At 36.4% G+C, this 25243-nt stretch overlaps 1 protein-coding gene across 3 annotated transcripts in view; it reads left to right on the top strand.

The window, feature by feature from the left end:
• The window catches only part of Dip-C (dipeptidase C), a 400748-nt gene that overhangs the window by 240429 nt on the left and 135076 nt on the right, over positions 1-25243 (top strand). For all 3 annotated transcript variants that reach the window (XM_090391828.1, XM_090391835.1, XM_090391843.1), the window contains exons 12-13: positions 8182-8330; positions 24619-24803. In XM_090391828.1, coding sequence (XP_090247954.1) covers positions 8182-8330; positions 24619-24803 — 334 coding nt within the window. The remainder of the gene's footprint in view (positions 1-8181; positions 8331-24618; positions 24804-25243) is intronic.

The raw sequence follows: 25243 nt of genomic DNA on the forward strand, positions 1-25243 counted from the left end.
AAACAGCAATGGTCCCAGCACTGACCTTGTGGCACACCACTCTTTGATATCTAATTTGCGTAACAGTATTTCATGTGGTATTCTGTCAAAACGCCTTTGCAAAACCATCGTGTAGCCATTTCTTTTATCTAACTCAGCTATTATCTATTATAAAAAATTAGTAAATTACTAAGGCATTAAATTACCAACCCTTCACATAGCCATGTTGACCCTCATACAGTATCATATTTTTATCTACCCATTCTAGAATTCTCTTTTTAACCAGTTTTTCTAATACTTTTTACACCATGCCTGAGATACTGATTGGTCTATAATTTGCTATTGTTGTCTTAGAACCTCTCTTATGCAAAGGAATAATTTTGCCCTCTTTCCACTCCCTTGGAACTTTACCAGAGCTGACTTAAATTAAACATCTTGGTCAAAGGCATTGCCAGTTCTCTTGCAAAATCCTAGCTGCTGATATCCCATCTATTCCCACTGCTGTATTTACAATGAGATTCTGCAATATACTAAGAACCTCCATTTCACCCACCTCTGTTCCCACATTAGTATCTGTCACATAGGTTAAAGCAGTAACCTCACAAGGAAGATATATGCTTGCAAAGTGGTCACTCAGTAACTCAATTATTTTATCCTCTTCCATCTCCAAGTGACCATCATCATCACTCATTAAGGTTAATGAGTGATGATGATGGTCAAATGCTACCATCAAATACTTCTTGATCATTTAACATGTACTAGTAACATTCTTTTCTTGTTTCTCATACAGTGGCACTGTTCAAGCTATCTCCTAATTTTGTCATAATTACTGGCTCTGTAGTTTCACATATATATACAGTACCTCTTAACTGCAAAATCCACATATTTAGCAACCTTACTGATAAAGACCACATGATTGCTTTCTCCAGGTGGAGGCAATGTGGCAACCTTTAAATGAGTATCTTTTGTGTATACCTTTTGAATCTCCTGTCAGATCCAGCTCTCTCAAAACACTCATCTCTTCCATAACCAAAAATATTACTGAGAATCATTCAGTAATAACTCAGCCTATACTTATTGTACTAATCTACTCATACATAGACTATATGCCTACCTGCATCTTCTCTAATAGCTGTAGTTTCTCTGATTTGCACTTTTGATCTCTGAACAACATTTCCTTCAGAGAAAAATTATTCAAGTCCAATCCATTACAAGTCCTTTCATCTATCAAATTCGCTTTACATCTATAAGCTGCTATCATTGTTCCTGTACAGCCTATATATTGGTTTCATTTGAATCATTGTCTTCTTAATTTGCTCCTATTCTACCATGCCAGCAAACTTTCATGCTTTACTTTCTCACTCTTCTTTTTTTACTTCTTACAGTACCTTTTTTCATATCGTCTCTTATTCCATACCTATCCCTCAAATAATTCATACCTGCTAGAAGCAATCAAACTCTGCCACTCTCTCTCTCTCTCTCTAGTTCTTTTGTAGATCTTTTCCAGATCTACAAAACCAAATACAGATCCTTGTTATATTTCCATGATTGCTCAAGTATCTGTTGTAAAGTGAAAATCATTATGATCTTGACAACTTTTATTTGGCCTGAACCCAGCTTGTTCTTCTCCAAGTTTCTCTTCCACAATCTTTCTCGACCTCTTTTCAGCTATGCTCGTATAAACTTACTTGGAACACTTAGTAGAGAAATTCCTCTGTAATTCTCACATTTAGTTTTTTGTTTTTTCCCTTTTATATAAATGGGAACTATTATAGCTCTATTCCAATCACATGGAATTCGACACCTTCTGCCCAGTCCTTCAGAATTATGCAGTGTGACCACTGCAGAACTGTTATCCCTCTATACTACAAAGCTGGAAATTATGAACAACTTAGAGAAGAATACTATCTTTGGTCCCATGGTATCAGTTACTAAATGGAAAAAATGTCAGCAATGCATTTGAATTTTTGAAAAAGTACTTAAATGAGGGGTGGGAGGGTATCTCAATGTATCCCTAGTGTTCGAAGAATAAATAGGTTGGGAGTGAAATGGATGTGCAGCCTTATTAAGCTAGAGATCCACAAGAAGATGATGATGTTGAAAGAATATCGTGAGAATAAAAGTGAGAGGAGTTATGAAATATATAAAGCTCAGGCCAGAAAAGTAACAAGTATTGTGAGAAAAGCTAAAACAGAGTATGAAAAGAAATTGGCCATGCAAGCTAAAGGCAATCCAAAGGAATTTTATCGTTATGTCGCAAGCAAAAGAAAGAATGAATGTGGAAGAATAACTTTATTGAATGCAGATGGTACTCGAGTATCAGAAGCTAATGAGATTGTGCAGTTAATGAGTGCTCACTTTGCTAAAATATATCAACCAGGTGTGTGTAGCATGTTGCACAGTGCTGTTATACGTTGGATGAAGAATTAGAGGTTCATGAAAATTAGGTTGAAGAGCTGTTGCATAACCTGGATAAGAATTTGTCAATAGGGACAGATGGAATATCAGCCCATTTTCTAAAAGGAATGTTCAGCTGAATTGGCTAAGCCTTTCACACATTTATATAATTTGGGTCTCAGCTCAGGAATGATACCACAGGAATGGAAGGAATGTATGATAGTTCGATTGCACAAGGGTGGTGCAAAAACTGATGTGTCTAACTACCGTCCTATTAGTATCTCTAGTGTGGTAGTGAAGATTTTAGATAAGTTGGTAAGAACTCGCATACAGAAATGGGTAGACAAGCATTCTATACTCTGCAGGGAACAGCATGGGTTTACTAGAGGAAAGTCATGTTTTAGCAATTTGCTCATATTTTATAACAATGTTACGGCCTAGTTGGATAAAGGGAATGGATACGCTATGATAATGTTGGATTTTTCTAAGGCATTTGATAGGATACCACATGTTTGGCTGCATTAATGACATCAAGCAGGGTCTATGATCAGATTTGCAATTGTTTGCTGATGATGCGAAGATAGGCAGGGCAATTAGGGATGCTACTGATATTCAGCAATTACAAAATGATTTGAATAGACTGGAAATCTGGGCAAACGAAAATGGCTGTCAGTTTAATGTTAGTAAGTGTAAAGTTATGCACTTTGATGTGATGAGAGTTCCAGTGGCATATTATATTAGCCGGGTTATGCTACAAGAAACTGAAGAGGCAAGGGATCTTGGTGTATTGGTGGATAAGAATTTAACGTTCAAAGGTCACATAGCAAAAGTTGCAAATACAACTCAGAGCATAATTGCTATGTTGAAGTGAACCTTGACATGTAAGGATAAGGAAGTAATTTTGTCTCTTTATAAGGCTTTGATAAGACCACACCTGGATTATTGTGTGGAGATTTCCACGTTCCAAGATAAAGAAGTGAAAAGGGTGCAGAGAAGAGTTACAAAGATTCTATCTGGATTATGGGATTTAGATTATGATCACAGATGGCGAGTATGTGGATTGCAGACCCTGGTTAACTGAGTCTGCAATCACTATAGCATTTCAAATGATGAAGTTTTTTATTATATGGAAGACAGGGAGAGAACAAGGGGGGCATCCATGGAAGTTAAGGTTGTTCTCAGTCAAGAAAGGAGTAAGAGCTAGGTTTTTCTTCCAGAGAGCAGTGAGTGAGTGGAATAATTTTCCCTTTGGGGGTAGTGAGTGCATCTAGTGTAAATGAATTTAAGGGAAGGTTTGATAGCTGGATTGGGTAATTTACATCCTCTCTTGATGAGTCCTTGACTTCCTGAAGGTCTCCAATAATAATAATAGTAATAATAATAATATTATTATTATGTACTCTAGCTTCCTTTCCACTTTACGCTTTTGATATCTTTTTTTTTCTGCCTTAAGTATTGTTATGCATTCCTGTTTCCAATCTTCTTGAATATGTTTCATGTAACAATATTTTAAGGTGATTACTATTTTCTTCAGAGTTTGCCTTTGAGAAGCCACAGTTTAATCTTGTTTTTGAATTGTTTCATTTTTTTCTTGAATAATGCTTGTATAAGGATGCAAATATTCAAAATATTATGCAAGAAATATTTGTTTACAAATATTTCAAATATGACTTCAAAATAATATGGACTTCATATTATATTTATAATTTATATTTATATGCACTATATATAGTTATTTTGGATATTATTATTATTATCTGAGACCACCAGGGAGTCAAGGACTCATTGAGAGAGGCTTTAAATCACCCAAACCAGCTGTGATACCCTCCCTTAAATTCATTCACAGTAGATGCACTCACTACTCCCCCTAAAGAAAAACTTAACTCCCTTTCTTGAGTGCAAATAAATTTAACTTCCATGGATGCCCCCCCCCCCATGTTCTCTCTCTACACCTTCCATATAATGAAAAATTTCATCAGATGATGTCCTATAACACTCATTCAAAAGTTTATAGACCTCAATCATATCATCTCCCCCCCCCCGTTAACCAGAGTCTGCAATCCACATACTCGGAATCTGTCCTCATAATCTAAATCCCATAATCTGGATATAATCTTTATAACTCTTCTTTGCACCCTTTCCACAGCTTCTTTATCCCCTTGGAACCCAGGAGACCAAATCTGTGCATAATGATCCAGGTGTGGTCTTATCACAGCCTTACAAAGAGGCAAAATGACTTCCTTATCCTTACACATCAAGGTTCACTTCAATATCACAATTATCCTCTGAGTTGTATTTGCAACTTTGCTATATGACTTTTGAACTTAAAATTCCTATCCGCCAATACGCCAAGATCCTTTGCCTCCTCAGTTTCTTGTAATACAACTCCACTAATATAATATTCTGCTGGAACTCTAATCACACCAAATTGCATAACTTTACACTTACTAACATTAAACTGATAGTCATTTTCATTTGCCCAAATTTAATTTCCAGTGTATTTAAATCATTTTGCAATTGCTGAATATCAGTAGCAGCATCCCTGATTGCCCTGCCTATCTTTACATCGTCAGCAAACAATTGTACATCTGGTGATGTCTTTAATGTATAGATTGAACAATAATGTCCCAAGTACTGTACCCTGAGGTACACCACTGGTCACCTTAAATCTGGAAGGATCACACCCACCGTATACCACTTTCTGTTATCTGTCTGTCAACAATCTCCTGATCAAGTCAATAGATTATATTTGAATCCCATATTCTCCAGTTTATGCAATAGTCTTTCATGTGGTATCCTATCAAATGCCCTAGAAAAATCCAACATTATCATAGTGTATCCATTCCCTTTATCCAAATCGGCCTTAACATTGTTATACAATATGAGTAAATTGCTAAAACATGACCTTCCTTTAGTAAACCCATGCAGAGTATACAATGTTTGTCTATCCATTTCTGTATGCAGTTTCTAACCAACTTCTCTAAAATCTTCACTACCACACTAGAGATACTGATAGGTCAGTAGTAAGATGCATCAGTTTTTGCACCACCCTTGTACAATGTCTGTATGGACAAATTCTTATCCAGGTTGTGCAACAGCTCTTCAGCCTCATTTTCATGAACCTCTAACTCTTCATCTGACGTAGCAGTAACACTGTGCACCATGTTACATACATGGTGCACAGTGATATACCTGGTTGGTATATCTTAGCAAAGTGAGCACTCATTAACTGAACAATCTTATTAGCTTTCGACACTCAAATACCATCTGCATTCAATAAAGTATTCTTTAACATTCATTCTTCCTTTCGCTTGTGACATAATGATAAAATTCTTTGGGATTACCTTTAGCTTGCTTGGCCAATTTCTTTTCATACTCTGATTTAGCTTTCCACATACTTGTTACTTTTCTGGCCTGAGCTTTATATATTTCATAACTCCTCTCACTCTTATTCCTATGATATTCATGATATTCTTTCCACATCATCTTCTTCTCGTGGAGCACTTGCTTAATAAGGTTGCATATCCATTTCACTCCCAACCTATTTATTCTTTGAACACTAGGGATACAATCAGATACCTCCTCATTTAAGCTCTTTTTCAAAGATTCCCATGCATTACAGACATTTTTCCCATTCAGTAACTGATACCGTGGGACCAAAGATAATATTCTCCTAAGTTGATCTTAATTTCCAGCTTTGTAGTTTAGCATGTATCCTGTTTTAATCTTATTATCAATACAATTAGATACTTCCCAAGAAAGCACAACATGATCACTCTCACCAATTGGTGTTAAACTAGCCGTATTCTTAACAGAGACCCCCCCCCCCTTCTGATGCCCAACGCTCTTTGACATGAGTTCCTTTTTTCAGATGCTGCTTGAAAAAGTTTTCATGCAAGAATTCGATAAATTCCTCTTCTTTCAGATACTGTCTCATTTAAGCAGTTTTTCAAAGATTCTCATGCATTGCTGACATTTCTCATGAGATTCTATGAGATTTCTCTTCTTCCTAATCAGTGTTTGGAAAATTAAAGTCACCCATAATTATCATTTTTTTGGTACCATAAGGCTAAATTGGTGATGCATTTCTTCGTTTCTCCCTGTAACTGAGCTGCCAGGTCTGTAGCATTATCCCAGCATATATTTCATTCTGTTAACCTCCACTTTACACCATATAGACTCAACCTCACCTCTACATTGGACATTGTTATCATCATTGTTTTCTTGTGTTTCTACACTAACTGTACTTAAGTCATTTGGTATCATTAGTAGTACTCCTCCTCTCCTATCTCTTCTGCCATTCCTAAAAATAGTATACCTATTACACTCGATTCCACTTACCATATCTGATTCTGATTGCCATGGTTCACTAATGTCAGTGATCTTAGCCACATAGTTTTCAATAAAGCAACGAACTCAACCCCTTTTTCTGATTCTCCTGGTATTTGTGTATAGACATAATAAATTACCAGCTAGCCTATTCTTATAATTAGATATGCAATCTATTTGGTCTTGTTCTAGAATTTTCTCTTTTCTCTCCCCAGATGTACTTAAAAGTGTTCGAACCCAAAGTATTTTTCCATCCCTTAGCCACATACATAACCATGTTTGAAAACATTCATATCTTTATCCCATTTGCATACCATAGCTGAACTTTCTCACACATTTTTCCCATTCCTCCCTTGATGATCTAGTTTCCCCTGACTCTCTGCATTAGGTCTCATACCAAGAAGTAATTTCTCGAAGCTCCTGATGAAAAATGAATTCAAGTGCAGCCCATTCTTCTTATACAAGTCTTTTTGCATCAAACACACTCCAGACATCTAAAAACTCACATCCATTTCTTCTACACTGCCTGCATGTGAAAACATTTGCTATCATTGCCCTGTCATATCTGGGTATCATTGCTATCATTGCCCTATCAATATACTGTTGTATCTGGGTAGCAAATCCTAGAATTTATACTCTCTCACATTTTTTTTCTTGTTTTTTCTAAAAGACCTTTTATATCTTCTCTCATACTATATTTGTCAATACTTAAATTATTAGTACCTAGCAGAACTACCATCTCTTTTAATTTTCTTTTTTTTGTTTTCAGTTACATTTGTCATATTTTTAATTTTTGCTCCCGGGCAACTACAAGTGGTGACTCCCTCGGCAAGCACAAATTTAAGATTGAGTCACTATACCATATCACCTCTTTTTTCTTAGATTTTAACTGACTTATCTTGTTATTAATATTATGATTACCAAGTTCAGTACTTCCCTGCCTGTTCTTGTTCTGATCCTTTTTCTTATCTTGCCTAAGTTTAGTACAACATTTTTTTTCCACATTTCCCAATTCTTTGCTCGATTTTCTAATAATTTCTTTTAATTGAGATATTTCTAATGTCAACTTATCCTTAGATAAATTATCATCATTACTGCAGTAGTATTTTTGTTCATCAGGACAAACACTCCTCAGTATATATTCAAGGATACTTAGACAGAATAAGAAAAAAGGATTAGAACAAGAACAAGTAGGAAAGTATTGAACTTGGTAATCATAATATTAAAAACAACAAGATAAGTCAATATATCCAAGGTTCTGGTGTGTAGCTACATTTTTACCATTATATTAATAATTTTGTAGCTAAGAATTAATATGCAACTATTTGATGAATATAATCTGTAATTGGGGATAATTTATGTAGAACTTGTTATATTTTGGCCTAACTATACTTCATTATGAAATAAAATCGAAATAAATCTTTATTCATTTTCTTTTTTTTTTATTGTATTATTTTCATTTTGCTTTCTTTTCAGTTTGTTTGATATGGGATGTGAGTATTGTTGTTATACATCTGATATAACCTGTTCCTATCCAGCTAATGGAAAATTTACACCTGATCAGAAATTAATATATGAAGCTGTCTTGAAGTCAAGCAGAGCTGTTATGGATACAGTAAAGCCAGGTTAGTTCAAACTATTATTTTAATCTAACATAAATATCACTATGTCCCCTCAGAATTCAGGAGACCAAATAATTGCATACTATTCCAGATATAGTTACTAACAACTATATCTGGAATTACCTTGTAAACAGACAAAATGACTTCCTCATCCATTTCAATATCACAATTATCCTCTGAGTTGCACATGCAGTTTTTGGCATATGACCATTGAACTTCAAATTTCTATTCACTAGAACTCCACAATTCCTAGTCTAAACAGTTTCTCCCAGAATAACCCACCATAATCAAATATTTGCTGTTTGAAATCTCATTTGTCAAGATGCATAGCTTTACACTAACTAACATTGAATTGATAGCCATTATCATTAATTGCTCACGCTTCTAGCCTAGTCAAATTATTCTGTAAGTACTGTATATCAGTATCATTCCTAATTGTCCTGCCTATCTTTGCATCATCAGCAAACAATTGAACATATCCTGGCAGATCCTTCCCAATATCATTAATGTATAAAATGAATAACATTGGTCCAAGGACTGATCCCTAGGGTACACCATTAGCCACATTAGCCACCTCGATATTCTGTAGTTAATGTAACAGTCTTTCATATGTATTCTCTCAAAGTCTTTAGAAAAGTCCAGTGGTATCATAGTGTATCCATTCCCTATACGAACTTATTCATAGTATTATTATAAATTAAGAGCAAATTGCTCAGACATGGCTTTTAATTTTTCAGGAAATGACAATATATACTAGAATATTAATTAAAAACTTTGATCATTGTGTTGTGTGTGTGTTATGTTCCTTCGAGTTGTTTCCGACTCCTGGTGACTCCACAAACATACACTCTCCATTCCAATCTGTCCCTGACCATGTCTTTCAGAACCTCCAAGTGCACTCCAGTTGCGTCTTTACTCCATCAAATTCTTGGTCTTCCTCTTCTCCTGCTTCCATCAACTTTAGCAAGCATCATCATCTTCTCCAGACTGTCATTTGCTCGCATAATATGTCCGAAGTATGACAATTTTTACTTGATGATTATAGCTTCGAGAGATCAATCTGGCTTTATTCTGTCTATCACTGATTTATTGGTTTGCTTTGCAGTCCATGGTATTCTTAGTAAGTGTCTCCAAACTCATAATTCAAATGCATATCTATCTTCCTTCTTTCTCAGGGTCCAACTTTCACATCCATACAGTACCACAGGGAATATTGCTCTAATGAGACTAATATCTTTATCTTTAAAGATCTTGCTTAAATTTGTCATTGCTTTCTTTCCGATTAATAATCTTCTTCTAACTTCTTCAGTACAGTAACCATCTTTATCAATTCGGGATCCTAGGAACACAAAATTGTTAACTGCTTCCGTTTTCTCTTCGTCTACTTCAAAATCATTAAGTTCACATGTTGCCATAACTTTTGTCTTTTTGAGGTTAAGTTTAAGACCATATTAGCACTTTCTTCTTAACTTTCATAATAAGTTCCTCAAAATCTTCTTTGCATTCTGCTAGCAAGGTGGTATCATCTGCATACCTCAAATTATTAATATTTTTTCTGCCTATTTTAATTCCAACTGAAGACTCCTCCAGCCCTGCCATTCTTAAAATGTATTAGCTGTACAAGTTAAACAGGTACGTAGATAAAATACATCCTTGTCCCACCCCTTTACCTATTGTGAAATATTCAGTTTCTCCAAGATGTGTTCTGACAGTAGCTTCTTGTTCATAATAATGATTCCTCAGAAGGATAATGAAATGCTCTGGGGCTCCAATTGTTCTTAACACATTCCACAGTTTCACATGATCTACAGAGTCAAAAGCCTTGCTATAGTCAAGGAAACAAATGTAGACATTCTTGTGATATTCCTGTGCTCTTTCTATTATCCATTTCACATTAATCATTACCTTTCTATATTTTGGCAGTGTTACATCGCCATCCTTGGAGATCATAAAACAATGATATGTGCATGCAGGTACTCACACTAAGCAAGAAGGAAGAAGAAAGGCAACTGAAGTCAGTCCTAAAGGTGTCCACTAATGGGCTAAATTGGTTGTCTTGACTGTTGGACTGGTGATCTTAAAATGCAAGCTTCCCAAATTTGGGTCAGTCTCATGCCATCCCAAATTTGTTTAAGTTTGACAAGTTTTTCAGAGCTGCAGCTGATTCAAGGAATAATAATAATTATTATTTGACACCTCCAGGGAGTCCAAGGACTCATCGAGGGAGGGCACCTGCTCTACAATTCCATCTCCACCATTCAATCACCAACTACACCAATGCCATCTACTGCCAACCATCACTGGTACATCCATAGACAATCACAAACATCCCTGCCCACAGCCTTTTGGCTGGAGAGTGGATATGCTATTCACTTGGCCAACCAGGCCAGCTAAATCTTTCATATTTGTACACTGCTCAAAACAATCAGGGGATATTTTAGTTTCTGTCGGATAATTATAAATTGCTGCAAATAATTATGGCTATTGGGTACTTTATACATGAATAAATATTTCTTACTTATGGATAGGATGTAATTGATGAGATATTGTTTAAATAATCAACATTTATTACGAATTTAACAAGTTATATATTTTAGCGTGAAATAATTTTAACAAGAATAGCCAAAAACGCTTTGGCTAATTTTTAATAGGACATATCATCTTCATTAACAGCCAAAACAGTGGTACATCTTGATTGCATGGACCTGATAAGATAATCAAACAGTTCTTGTGGGATATTTCCCAACTCTTCTGTGAGAGCAATTTCGGGCTCTTGAAGCAATCGTGATGGTACCAGTCAAGCAGATACGCACCTACCTAAAGCATCCCAGGCATGTTCAATTGGATTACAATACCAAATTACAAAACAGGCAGGCCAGTCCATTTATTCAATACCTTCTTCCTCAAACCACTCTTGTACCAAATTTGCACTGTGTGGACGAGCATTGTCATCCATAAAAATGAATTCTTGGCCAATTGCAGCAGCATATGGACGAACTATAGGTTCCAAAATCTCATCATGATACCTTTGGGCTGTTAAGGAACCATTTCTGATAAAAATAGAGATCAGTATGGCCACCTCTACTTATTCCAGCCCATACCAACAAACCCCTACCTTGATGTTGGAGTCTTTCACGAACAAACTGTGGATTATTTCTTGTTCTACTTTCACGCCATATCAAGACACATCGGTTATCTGGTTGCAGACTGAGCCTGGACTCGTCACTAAAAAATATGAGTCCAATCCTCATTTGTCCAATTACGGTGTTTCTGCCCAAATTCTTCAGGCTCTTTTGTAATTTGCAGTAAGTGGAATGCAAACCATTGGTCTTCGAGTATATAAAACCTATGGCATGAAGACGATTTTTGAACATTTCCAGTCTCCAGAAAGTGATTCCAAAGTCGCAAAATTATGCTTTGAGATACATGACACACTTAAGTGACAACTTGCGGCATTTGTCCAGCTTCTAATCGACTAATGGCCCTCCAAGCCATGGATTCCTGGATATCATGTTGCTCTGCCATTTTTAACAAAATAATGGGTGGTAGGTGACACAAGTTTACGATTGAAGTGATAATTATGCACTGTGGAAGTGAGCGCAATAAGCCATGCATTTATACCCCCCCCATGCTGATACAGCTAAGACACACATTTCGACAAGTTTTAGCAATTTTGTATGCAGTTGCATGTTCTTCACTGTTGTATATTAATACTATTTTAAAATGTGTTACATTTGTAAATTATTTTTATAACTTTATAATTTACAAGAGAACCAAAATATCCCCTAATTGTTTTGTGCAGTATACTTGCTGCAGCGTAATAAAGTGGCCTTCTTCCAGCATATTCTGTGGTAGGTGTCCAATGCATGCTCAGCAAGACCTGAATGGTTGTATTGGTGGAACCAGATGTATTCCTTGTGTTCGGATATCCTGATAGTGTCCTGCCTGTTTTGCCATAGTAGGAGAGTTTGCAACTGCATGGGACCTGGTATACTCCAGGTGGTCTAGAAGTGGCTGGTCTTTGGTGGAGTGGATAAGAGATGCCAATTTCTTATGAGCTTTGTAACTAGTTGTGAGGTCATATTTTCTTAGGATTATTGTTAGTTTTTCAGATGTACCCTGGATGTATGGAATGGTGATAGTTTTAGAGTAATCTCTGTTATGAAGGGGGGGAAAGGGGGTTGTGGTTTACTGGTATTTTTGGGGGGTTGTAGCCATTGGCTAAGCAGGTGTTAAGGATATGATTAAGTTCAGTAGTTAGGGCATTATCATCTGAACTGATTAATTTTGTCCTGTTTTATAGGGGTTTTATATGTAGGTTTTCTGTAAACAAGAAAACCAGGGATCCATCAGGCTGGCGTGTAATCGGAGTGTCTAGGAAAGGGAGACTGTTGATAATAGTCTTCTTTCAGATAACAATGTTTTTGAGGTAAACTGGATCCTGTGGTGTTGATTGTTTAGATTGTTAAGAAATTGTGGAGACTATCCAGGCCATGTGGCCAAAATGGAGAATACATCATCTGTGTAGCTTAGCCAAACGGTGGATTTATGTGGGACAGAGTTTAAGGCTTTTTCTTCAATGGTCTTCAAAGGTCTCCATAGAGAAGCTGGACAAGGGTGGAGAACCCATGGCTGTCTCCTCTATCTGTTTATAGAATTTTTCATTGCCAAACAAAATAGCCTGAGTTCATGGTGAACTGAAACAGGGCTGAGATATCGGGAAGAAATATGGCTTGAACGAAGTCTAAGGTATCTTTGAGTAGACATTAATGAATAAAGAGCAGACATTAAAACTGACCGTTATGTTTGTGTGTTGAAGTGTGGAGTGTTTTATACTGACTTTAAAGTAGACTAAGTTGTTTATGTGTGAAGGTGTGTTGCCAGTATATTGTGTGAGCACTTTGACTAAATGTTTGGCTAATTTGTATGTGGGGGGAAATCAATGCCAGGAGCCTCTGGAGTGTTCTGATTTGGGAGTGGTGGGATATATTCTATAGGGAGGGAGGGAGGTAATACCGATCTAACAGTAAAATAATAATTATTATTTTACTGTTTTTCATTTCTTGCAGAGCTTTGAATTCTTTTGATAGGTTGCTTTTTTGGTGGTTTGGCTTGGGCACAAACACCAGTTACGTCCAGTCTGATATTGTGAGAGTGCAGATACCTCGTTCTGCTTGTATCATTATTTCTTCTGCATTCAACAAGCACTGAAAGACGAATTTAAAGTTATCAGCAATACTTTTCTAAAAAATGGTTACGGCCAAAACACTATTAACAAAATTTTCTACAAGACCTTAATAAAAAAACAAGATAAACCAGACTACAATAAAACTATAACCGTTCTTATATTAAAAGGACATCAGATAAAATAAACAGAATACTACAGAAATAAATACAACTTCAAAGCCACCTTTAAGCCTCCTGCAAAATTAAAAAGCTTACTCAAGTCATCCAAAGACCCACTCCCTCCGCTGGCCCACCCTAGAGTATACCGTATTTATTGCACCTGTAACATGCCATATATAGGGGAAACAGGATGCACAATTCCTATCAGACCAAAAGAACATAAACGACACATTAAATATAATAATTATGGTGAAGCTGGTCTTTCTGATCATGCCCTTGAACACCTTACATAGAATTGACTGGAAAAGCACCAGTTGTCTACATCACACCAAAACATGGTATGAACGCAAATTTAAGGAAGCCTGTGAGATTATTATCAACCACCCCAATCTGAACAATAATGATGGTCTAAAAATCCCAAACATATGGAAGGCACATATTCGACTCACAGAACCTTCCTCTAACTATAAACAGGACTATAGATAATCCAGGATCCTAAATCAAAAATAACGATTGTAATGCTAAAAATAGGACATCATTGTTACTGAAAGAAAACTATCTATAAGAAAGAATGTTTATTCGTGTTATCATAAATAGAATTTAGCTTGATGTAGTTTCTAAATAATTTTTTTTTTTTTTTTCACTAGAGATCGTGCCAGTAGAATAACCGGTGATCTAATCACTGTTTCTGTAGCTTATATGTAATGTAACTCAACTTGTCCTGTATATTTGTATGTGCTCCAGATGATGATCTTAATATGAAGATCAAAACGTTTTTTATAACATGGTTGTAAAGTCCATAATTTCTAAAATGAATGCTGATCACTGTGCAACACTAAAAGAAAGGGGGGAAAATGAATGATTTTTAGATACTTCTAGCTTCCACTAAGTAAATTGGTTTTATTACACCAGGTGATATAAATCATCAACCACATAAGTATCTAGTATCACAGGCCTTCTTTGCTAATCTGAGAAGAATGTCCGTTTTAGGTCAGCAATGAGGTATTTGCTATGTATTGGATCTCTCTCTCTCTTTCTCCTAGATGTCTGACATAATTCTGAAAATGTCACTTATATTGCATGCTTGAAGAAATGGAGAAAAGAAGAAATAGTAAACTTTGAAGAAATGGTAAATGATTTTTTGCCATAGAATTCAAATATGGTTCTTACCACATCAAGCTTCCAATAAACACAGTGGTGGTGGTGGTGGTATTACACTGTATAGTTAAAATTCTGTATGACCTATTGGTGCCAAGTATCACAGAGGTTTAGCTGAGACATATTATATATATTTTTCACACATTTAACTGGCCATCACCCCCCAAACTGCAATATACTATAGAACAAATAACTAGATAACAGTTTGTCTTTCCTAAAAACTTTAGTTATCTTCTCTCAATAATTCATTATCATTTTCATTTCAGAAATTGTGGATTTTACAACCGCGTTATAAACAACTATTTTAATTTCCTGACGTTTCGACCTTCATATTAAGGTTATCATCTGGAGTATATACAAATATACAAGGACAAGCTGAGTTACTTTTCACACAGTAAACTAAAGAAACAATTATTTGATCACCAATTGTTCTACTGGCATGACCTCTAGTGGGAAAAAAAAATACAGATAAAATTACAAATTAATTAATTATTTAGAAACTACATCAAAGCTAAATTACATTTAAGATAACATGAGAGAAACATTCTTTCTTATAGATAGTTTTCTTACAGTAACAATGATGTCCTATTTTCAACATTACAATTGTTATATTAGATTTAGGATTTTGGATTATCTGCAGTCCTATTTATAGTTAACTCTTAGGGAGACAGGTTCCGTGGGTAAAATATGTTCCTTCCATATGCTTGGAATTTTTAGACCATCATCATTGTTCAGATTGGGGTGGTTGATAAGAATCTCATAGGCTTCCTTAAATTTGCATTCATACTATGTTTTGGTGTGATGTAAACAACTGGTGCTTTTCCAGTCAATTCAATGAGTTTGTCAATTCTTATTTGTAATATTGAAAGAGGCTTAAGATTCATTCCAAATACCATAGCAGATAAAATACGTTTAGAAACCGCTAACATTTTAAATATAAATTATAAGAAAAACAATAACTGTACTGAGAAAACTTTGAATCAGTAAATTTTATTATATTTTCTTTAATTGTATCTCTTGATTTCTCTTTATTAGCATAATCCATAAACTCTTGTGAGCTTGAAGAGTTTTCATTTGATGATCCACAGCCTTCTCCATCTTTACATTTTTTATTATTTCTTTTTTGTTTAGTTGTAGTTTTTTTTTTTTTTTTTTTTAATTTTTTTTTTTCTTTACCTTCAATTTTTTTATTAATTCGTCTTTCCTTTTTGATGATCTTGTACTGGAATTGTCATATTAAGTTCTTTCAGTTGTCTTACTTGCTTTTCTGTTTCTTCTCCAGTTTCTCCTTGTAGAAAAGTTGAATGCTTTTGCATTTCATTGTGTACCTGTTCAGTTGTTATTTTAGGTTCATTATTGGTAATTTCAACTGATGTTCCATCAGTATTTGACTGGAAAAGTTGCTCTGCAGATCTGGAATTTTGGGGCTAATTTCTAACTGATTTGGTCACTCACTATTTGTGATTTTACCAAGCATAGTTTGCTTAAAAGCGCCATCTTTACTTGACTGAATTGGAAGATCATGGACCTCTTCATTATGCCTTTCAGATATATATGGTGTTCTAATTGGTTCTACAGGAGCTCCCACTCTTTCTGAGAAAGTTCTAAAAGTACAGGTGTTAATGCAGTGTTCAGAACTTTCGCATTTCTGATGGGGTTTGAGGCACTGATTAGCGAAATGTCTGATCTCCATGCAGTTGAAACATTTAAATTTGGGACAGTTACCACCTAAGTGATCGTGGCTTTTAAGTTTACCTGGCTCCCGACCATTACAGGAATAACTGTGCTGCCTTCGAAAGTAAAACCCTGTAATAGTTTGTCCCTTGTTTCCACATCTTTAACTACAATTAAATATTTCCCTCTGCCATAAGGGGTGAAAGAATAAATCTTGTTTGCGGCAACTATCTCTTTTAAAAACCTTAGTTACTCGTCTCGCTTCTTCACATCTGGGGATTTCAGTTCTTAGAGTTCGCACCCTTGGAGGAATTGGTACCATTATCTCAAGTGGGAAAAAGACTATAACCTCTGCGTTTAATTGAAAGAAAAAAAAAATTTCAGTTGTGAGACTGAGAATAAAATAATCCCGTAATATAGAAATAATTCCATACCACCAGCAAATGTTTGTTTGAGCTACTATAAATGGTAGCCATGATACCTCTAAAAGTAATCCCGTAATGCAGATACTAACTGCACTACTAGCAATCCTAATATTTATTAAAAGAAACCAGTGCTAGTGGGGGACAAAACTACCACTAGTACAAGTAAAATAAATTAAAATGAAAACCAAAGTACTTATCTTGCCAAAAACTGAGATCTTGTCATTGGGAGCTAGACCCACAGGTGATACCAAGGTTGAAGCAATGCAGAACTCATATTTCCATATGCCAGTTGCCAAAAGATGTCACACCTTATTATTAAATTACTCTGGATTAGAGAAAGATGTTGGAAGTTTTTTCCACTTAGTTAGACTATAAATTATATATTTAGTTTAATCCTTTATCCAAGTGTAAGCAAATAAAGTTTGCACCTGAAGTATCTTCAGGACTGGGCAACTTGTGGCAAAGGTGGACTAACTTCTTATCTCTTTTCTTAGTATCTCAGTGCTCACCATGGTGTCTCTGGAACTCATCACGTATGGTCTGTGCTGATTGTAGCCGGTTTTTGTGTGCCCGTTTTTAACACTCTTCTGTCCCAGTAAGTCATTTTCAGCAGCTTCCCTGGGTGTTTTCTTGCACTAGTGATGCCAGAAAATCCCTGTTTGTTTATTGCATCACCAATCATTGATTTTGGATGCTCCAGTTGAGCGGCAGTGGCATGTATGGACATTCCACCAATGTGAGAGCACACGATGACACCTTCCTCAAAGTCACTGAGTTCATGTCAGGTTGCCATACCACCTGTATTTGACTGCTTCTTACTATCTGTACACCAGTTTTTATGTTATTAAAAAAACTGGAATGTTTCATAACTTCAAATAACAGGAATATTATAACTAATAATTAAGGAATTGACAGCGTACACTAGAAATATAAATTAAATAAACTTTAATATATATTTTCCGATATTTCGGCAAACGTCACGTTGCCATCTTCTTGGGAACTTATTATAAAGACACGTGCACACAAGTATTACATAACAGCAAATGAGAACAGAAACTAGGAAGTTAACGTTTTCCTAAAGTCCTGATGGTGACCCCTGCCAGGCTATATTGGTAGTTCTTGGCCTTTGGGCTGAAGTTCTTCTGATAAATGTTTCCCAAATTTGAGACAGTCTCATGCATCCAAATTTGTTGAGGTTTGGCATGTTCCTAAGGGCTGAGGCTGATTCCATGAATAGTCTTTCATATTTGAACTTGCTGCGGTGTATTACTGTGGCTTTCTTCCATCTTATTCTGTGGAGAGTATCCAGAGCATGGTCTGCAAGCCCAGAGTGGCTGTACTTGTGAAATCGGATGTAATCCTTGTGTTCTGAAATTCTGATATTTGCTGTCCTGCCTGTTTGGCCAAAGTAGGACAGTTTATAGCTGCAAGGGACCTGGTATACACCAGGTAGGTCTAGGGGAAGTGGTTGGTCTTTAGTGGAGCGGATAAGAGATGCCAATTTTCTATGTGGTCTGTAACAGGTGGTCAAGTCTTGTTTTTTTTAAGATTTTGTTGATTTTTTCCAAGGTGCCTCGGATGTAGGGAATGGTGATGGATCTAGAGTAATCTTTTTTGTGAAGGGGAGGGGGTGGTGGGTTGTGGATAACTGGGTTAAATATTTTTTGGTTTCTTTAGGGGGGATAGCCACTGGCTAAGAAAGTGTCACGAATGTGATTTAGTTCAGTAGTTAGGGCTTGCTCATTAGAACAGATTATTTTTGCCCTGTTGAATAGTGTCTTAATAACTCCATATTGTTGTGAGGGTGGGTGATGGGATTGTTGGTGAATGTATCTACCTGTATGGGTGGGTTTTCTATAAACTGAGAAAAACAGGAATGTTCCATCAGGTTGGCGGGTGACTAGTGTGTCTAGGAAGGGGAGGTTATTGTTTTCCTCTTTTTGCCTCTGTATAAGCCTCTCAACAAGAAAAATAACAGGAATGTCCGGACAATTATTGATAGATAGTGTATTTGTAAAATGTTCGAGCTAAGTAAATAATCGAGAGTAATTTAATAATAAGGTGTGACGCCTTTTGGCAACTGGCATATGGAAATATGAGTTCTGCATTGCTTCAACTTCGGTATCACCTCTGGGTTTGGATCTCACTGAAGAGACCTCAATAAAGGTCGAAAACGGTCTAGGTAGTGACCCTTCCGATAATGCATAGCATTATACGTGTCTGCAAGGAGATGTGCTTTGCATTATCGGTTATTAAGGAAAGTGATGAGAACTTAGTCTACCTTTGCCACGAGTTGCCCCATTCCTGAAGATACTTCAGGTGCAACCTTTATTTTCTTACACTTGGATAAAGGATTAAACTAAATATATAATTTATGGTCTAACCTAGCGGAAAAATCTTCCACATGATGATGATGATGACAATTGTTATATACATTTGGTGGAGGATACCATCAGGACAACATGCTTTTTGATATCTAGATTATTTGAGATTCTTGTGATGTTTTTCTGTTAAAAGGTTACTTACTAGAAGCATATGTACTGTGTCTGATATGATATCCTTAGTCATCTTGTTACAGTAGTCCCATCTATATGAGAAGTGGAAGCACAGATGAACAGAAATTGTGCCAGTGGCTTTTACTAAAGGCCTGAAGGCATGCAATAGCTACTATTTCTGTAATAGATAAGATTTTTTTTGTTTAGCTCTTTTGAAGTCAGATTTAGGTTTGTTGATGGTTTTGCAATTGTGCACTTCAGTAGTCGGTTCATTGAAGTTTGTCTCAACGAACTTGTGATGTGCTGATTTTTTTTTTTTTTTTTTAACTACTTTGGTGCACTTGTTGATAACTAAGGGTATTCGCTAGGAATTAAAGTCTTCATTGTAACATAGGTAATTTCTGAAACCCAGGCCTCTAATAAGTAGAGTGTTGTTTCACTGGGTAATTAATGGCCTGGTCATCTACTACAAAATATTTATACTTCAGCACTGATTATTATATATTATTATGGCAAACATTATTTTATTTATTATTTGTCATCACTTTGAAATGAGTTTGCTTTTACAGTTAATTATTTTCACATTAACATTAATTTTGTTCTCGTTAGTAATAGAATTGTCATGTAATTCCAAAACTGTGAAATTATGCTATTTCAGAAGGAGTGAGACTGCTGATGATTCGCTGTCTTACAAACGGGAGCTCTAGTGCAGTTTGTAGTTTTTTCTAAACATTTCTACAGTGATACTGCTGAATTTTGCAAAAGCCTTTGGCAGGATACCACATGGAATTCTAATCTGTAATTCTAATCTAGTCATATAAACTTCAGCACATGGGGATGGATATAGGGTTGGTGAGGTGGATAAGAGGGTGGTTGATAGAGATTCTAGAACAGAAAGTGATTTATTCAAGAGTAGAGTTCAGAAGAAGGCCAATGACTAGTGGCATGCCACACGTCTCTGTTCTTGGACCAGCACTGTTTAATTTGTACAATAATGATATAGGAAAGTTTCTGAGAAGAACTGTTCAGTTGTTTGCTGATGATGCAAAGTTGAGTAGAGCAATCACTTAATACAGATAATGATGTTAAAATTTTGTTGGATGATTTGGATTGACTGGCAGTCTGCACAAAGAAGAATGGATGTCAGTTTAACGTGCAAAGTGTAAGGTTATGCATTTTGGAATGCAGTTCCATCAATGTGGTATACCACATTGTTGGAACTGTACTCGAAGAAATTAACGAAACCAGAGATTTGGGAGCATTAGTGAATAGAGAGTTAAAGTTTCCAGGGGCACATAGCAAAAGTGGCTAAAGCAGCTCATCAGATTACTTGGTTACTGAAGGATACTTTAACGAGCAGGTTATTATTCCTCTCTATCGAGCCTTGATAAGACCCCATCTTGACTACTGCATGCAGATTCACCTGGGTTTCTTGGTGATGAGGAAGACGTGGAGAGGATCCAGAGGCTAGTGACCAAGATGGTAGCAGGTCTTTGTAATGAACCTTACAGGAACAGGTTGAAGATTTGTGGGTTACAGAAACTGGTTGACAGTGGAAAAGGGAGTGATATGATTGAGACATACAAATTACTGAAAGACTTTTACAAGAGTAATACAGAGGAAATTTTCCAGAACTAGGGGCCATTCTTAGAAACTGAGCAAGAGTGTAGTTAGCAAACTTGTTAGAACTAGGTTTTTTGCATGGAAAGTCTGGTGAATGAGCGGAACAGGTTGCCAGAGTCTGTTGTGGGGTTCCATGCCTGTGAATGAGTTCATAGCAAAGTATAGTAGATTAATATAATTACAGCTATTATAGCCTGTTTTTGTTTAGGAGTGTCCCTTATTTTAATACATTGGCTAACATTACTCAAAAAAGGGGGTATATATATGCCCTAATATATATATATATATATTAGGGCATTATGGGTGAGTATAGAAGGCAATTATGGCAGAATAAAAGAGGTGGAAAAAATTTTGTACATACCTTGTTTCTGGTTCTATGACGCCTTCCAATTCCAAGATCTTGCTGAAGGTTGTTTATAAATGGGGGGGAGACATGGGGGGGGGTGTTTTGACGGGTCACTATTAATAATAATATATATATATATATATATATATATATATTATTTTGTTTAGGGCCGCATTTTTTGTGGGGGGGGGACGAAGGGGAAGAATATCCTTATATGGAAACTGGGACAGGGGTTAACGGGGTGTGGACCGTTTCGGATGTCGTCCGACTGTCATCGGAACCTTGTGGGAATGGGTGTACGGCTATGTCAAGGCTGCAAGTTGTATCTGCCAAATTAGGGCATTTTTGGTCGCTATATGGCCGGAGGCATGGTTTAATTTTAAGTTCTGGATTATCCAACATTCGGAAATTAGGTAGGGGCGGTGGATGGAGTGGTGGACATTGACAGAATTTTAAATTCTATCAATGTCCACCGCCGTACCTAATTTCCGAATGTTGGACGATCCAGAACTTACAAATTAAGCCATGCCTCCGGCCATGTAGCGACCACAAATGCCCTAATTTGGCAGATGCAACTTGTAGCCTTGACATAGCCCTGCACTCATTCCCACAAGGTTCCGATGATGGTCAGACGACGTCCGAAATGGTCCACACCCTGTTAACCCCTGTCCCAGTTTCCATAAAAGGATATTCTTCCCCTTCGTTCCCCCCCCCCCCCCTCCCCCCACAAAAAATGCAGTCCTAAACAAAATAATATATATATATATTTATATATATATTATTAATAGTAACCTGGGTTTCCAATCTTATTTCCTGCATCAGAACGCACCCCCATGTTCCTTCCCCCCCAGCCACCCCCGTTTATAAACAACCTTCAGCAAGATCTTGGAATTGGAAGGCATCATAGAACCAGAAACAAGGTATGTACAAAATTTTTTCCACCTCTTTTATTCTGTCATAATTGCCTTCTATTCTCACCCATAATGCCCTAAAAAAATATATATATATATATATATATATATATATATATATATACCCCTTTTTTGAGTAATGTTAGCCAATGTATTAAAATAAGGGACACTCCTAAACAAAAACAGGCTATAATAGCTGTAATTATATTAATAGTGTTTAAGAGGAGTAACATGGGAATTTTCCCAGAAACTATACTTAGTATAGTAGATTATTATTATTATTATTACCCAAGACCCCATGGAGTCAAAGACTCATCTGGGAGGTCCTTTTATCATACACACAGCTAATCATACCGTGCTTTAAACCCACTCAAATTCTCTGCAGACATCACACTCTCAGACAAGGCATTCCAATCATTCACAACTCTGCATGAAAAAACCTGCTTCTCACTCCCCTAATCACAACCTCTTTATACAGTTTCCAGTGATGACCTCTGGTTCTTCAACATTGATCCCATAATAACCCCTTACTAACTTGTACGTCTCTATCATATCTTCCCTCTTCATCCTGTCCACCAGACTCTGCAAATTGCATCTTCTCAATCTTTTCTCATATTCGACATTCTAGATGTTAGAAACTGCCTTAGTCAGTTGCCTCTGGACCCTTTCCAACATCTCTTCAGAGGCAGTTTCTAACATCTAGAATGTCGAATATGAGAAAAGATTGAGAAGATGCAATTTGCAGAGTCTGGTGGACAGGATGAAGAGGGAAGATATGATAGAGACGTACAAACCAGGTGACCAAATCTGGGCACAATAGTCCATGTGTGCCCTAATCAAAACCTTATACAATGGAACAAGAATATCCCTACTTCTACAAATCAGTGTCCTCCACATAATCTCCAGAAGCCTTTGTGTTGTCTTCACAATTTTGGCTATGTGTCTTCTAAATTTCAGGTCCTTATCCATTATCACCCAAAGATCTTTTATGTAACTTCAACAATATAACATCACTAAGCATAAATTCTATATCCCATCTTTGTTTCCCAAATTTTAAAACCTTACATTTTGCAACATGAACTCATATCCCCATTCTCATGCCCAATCGCTGAATTAATTCATCTTTTTTGTAAGGCCACAACATCTTCTCTACTCTTCATGGTTTGTCCCAACTTTGCACCATCTGCAAACAACTGAATGTCTCCATCCAAATCTTCACCAATATCATTAATATACAAGGTAGACAGTAATTTCCCTAAAACAGATCCTCCCCCCATGAGGCACACCACTAGTGACTCCTTTTCCTGGATATCCCCCCCCCACACACACATAACTTGCTGATACTTATTAGATAGCCAGTCTCCGATCCAGTGCACTAAACTAACATTCAACCCCATCCTCTCTAGTTTGACTATCAACTTATCATGGAGTAATCTGTCAAAAGCCTTTGCAAAATCTAAGTATATTACTGTGTATCCTTCTCCTCTGTCCAAGGAAACAGTCACCTTATTGTAATAAGTAAGTAGATTACTAAAATTAGTAGATTACCAAATAAGTAGATTACCATGACCTCCCTTGAGCAAATCCATGCTGTCCATCAAAGATAATACCATTGTTGTCAACCCAATTCTGGATCCTAGTTCTCACAAGCTTCTCCAACAACTTAACCACAATACCTGACACACAGATAGGCCTATAGTTTGATGCTTGAGTTCTATCACCTCCTTTATGAAGTAGCACAATCTTGCCTTCCTTCCACTCCTTAGGAACTCGATCCAGTGCAAGACTTGTATTAAAAAAATATGTTAAGGCTGGCATCAACTCCTTGGCACATTCCTTCAGAATACATGGTGATGTATTATCAAGTCCCACAGCTTTATTAACATCTAGTTTGCTCAACTCCCCATACACCACTTGCTCACTTACACTTAGTCTCTCCTCCCCATCATCAACTGCTTTCAATCTCTCCATGAAGTCACATTCACAAGATTGCCTTGATTAACTGCCATTAAGTATCTCCACCACATCTTCTGCAACAGCTGTCAAATAGATACTGTGCAAATGTTGGATAGTGCTTGGCATGATGTTTACAGCCTTCCTCAATGAGTCTAATGACTCCATGGAGTAGCCCATAATAATAATAATTGTTTTGCAACTTACTTGATAATTAAGTTAAAAATCATTAACATTCCAAGGCTTAGTGAGAAATGTAGTTAATTAATAAAACACTAATGAAATATCTTTTCTGATAAATATTTTTCTGAAATATCAGTGCTTTTTTTTTTAAAGATTTCATTTAAACCTTATTTATAGGAGTTTCATGGGTAGATATGCATAAGCTGGCAGATCGAATTCACCTAGAAGAACTGAAAATGGCTGGCCTTCTTCAGGGAGATATAGATGAAATGATGAGCGTGCACTTGGGAGCTATATTTATGCCACATGGATTGGGTCATTTTATGGGTTGTGATGTACATGATGTGGGTGGATATCCTGAGGTAAGCATAGTTTATAAAAATATAATTGATTACATGAATAACTGTTGGCTTCAGTAGCCAAAGTAATAAGCACATCTGCTCTCCAACCAATAGGCTGTGAACTTGAACACAGTAGCCTGATATTTTATGAATATCTTTTGGTGGTGGAAGTGGATTAATTTCTTCCTGGCTTGAGGCTACCACCTGCTTATTAGAGGCCTGAAGCGACTTGAAAAAGTCTCTTGAGCAGGGTTTCCTGATTATCTAATCTTTAGTCCACTTACAGTAATAATAATAATGTATTATAAGCTAACAGTTTTTACGAGTGGGAATTGCATTTTAAAAAAAAAAGTTAAGAACTCTCATACTCACTGTTATAACTGTTGAGAATATTAAAAATTATAAAATATTAAAAAATCTAAAAGTTAATGTAACTTTTAGCTTTTTTCCCCTCACATATC

This window comes from Typopeltis vanoorti, chromosome 1 (assembly GCF_054136105.1).
Source record: "Typopeltis vanoorti isolate ZY-2024b chromosome 1, IOZ_Tvanoo_1.0, whole genome shotgun sequence".
In the NCBI taxonomy this organism is placed as follows: domain Eukaryota; kingdom Metazoa; phylum Arthropoda; class Arachnida; order Uropygi; family Thelyphonidae; genus Typopeltis; species Typopeltis vanoorti.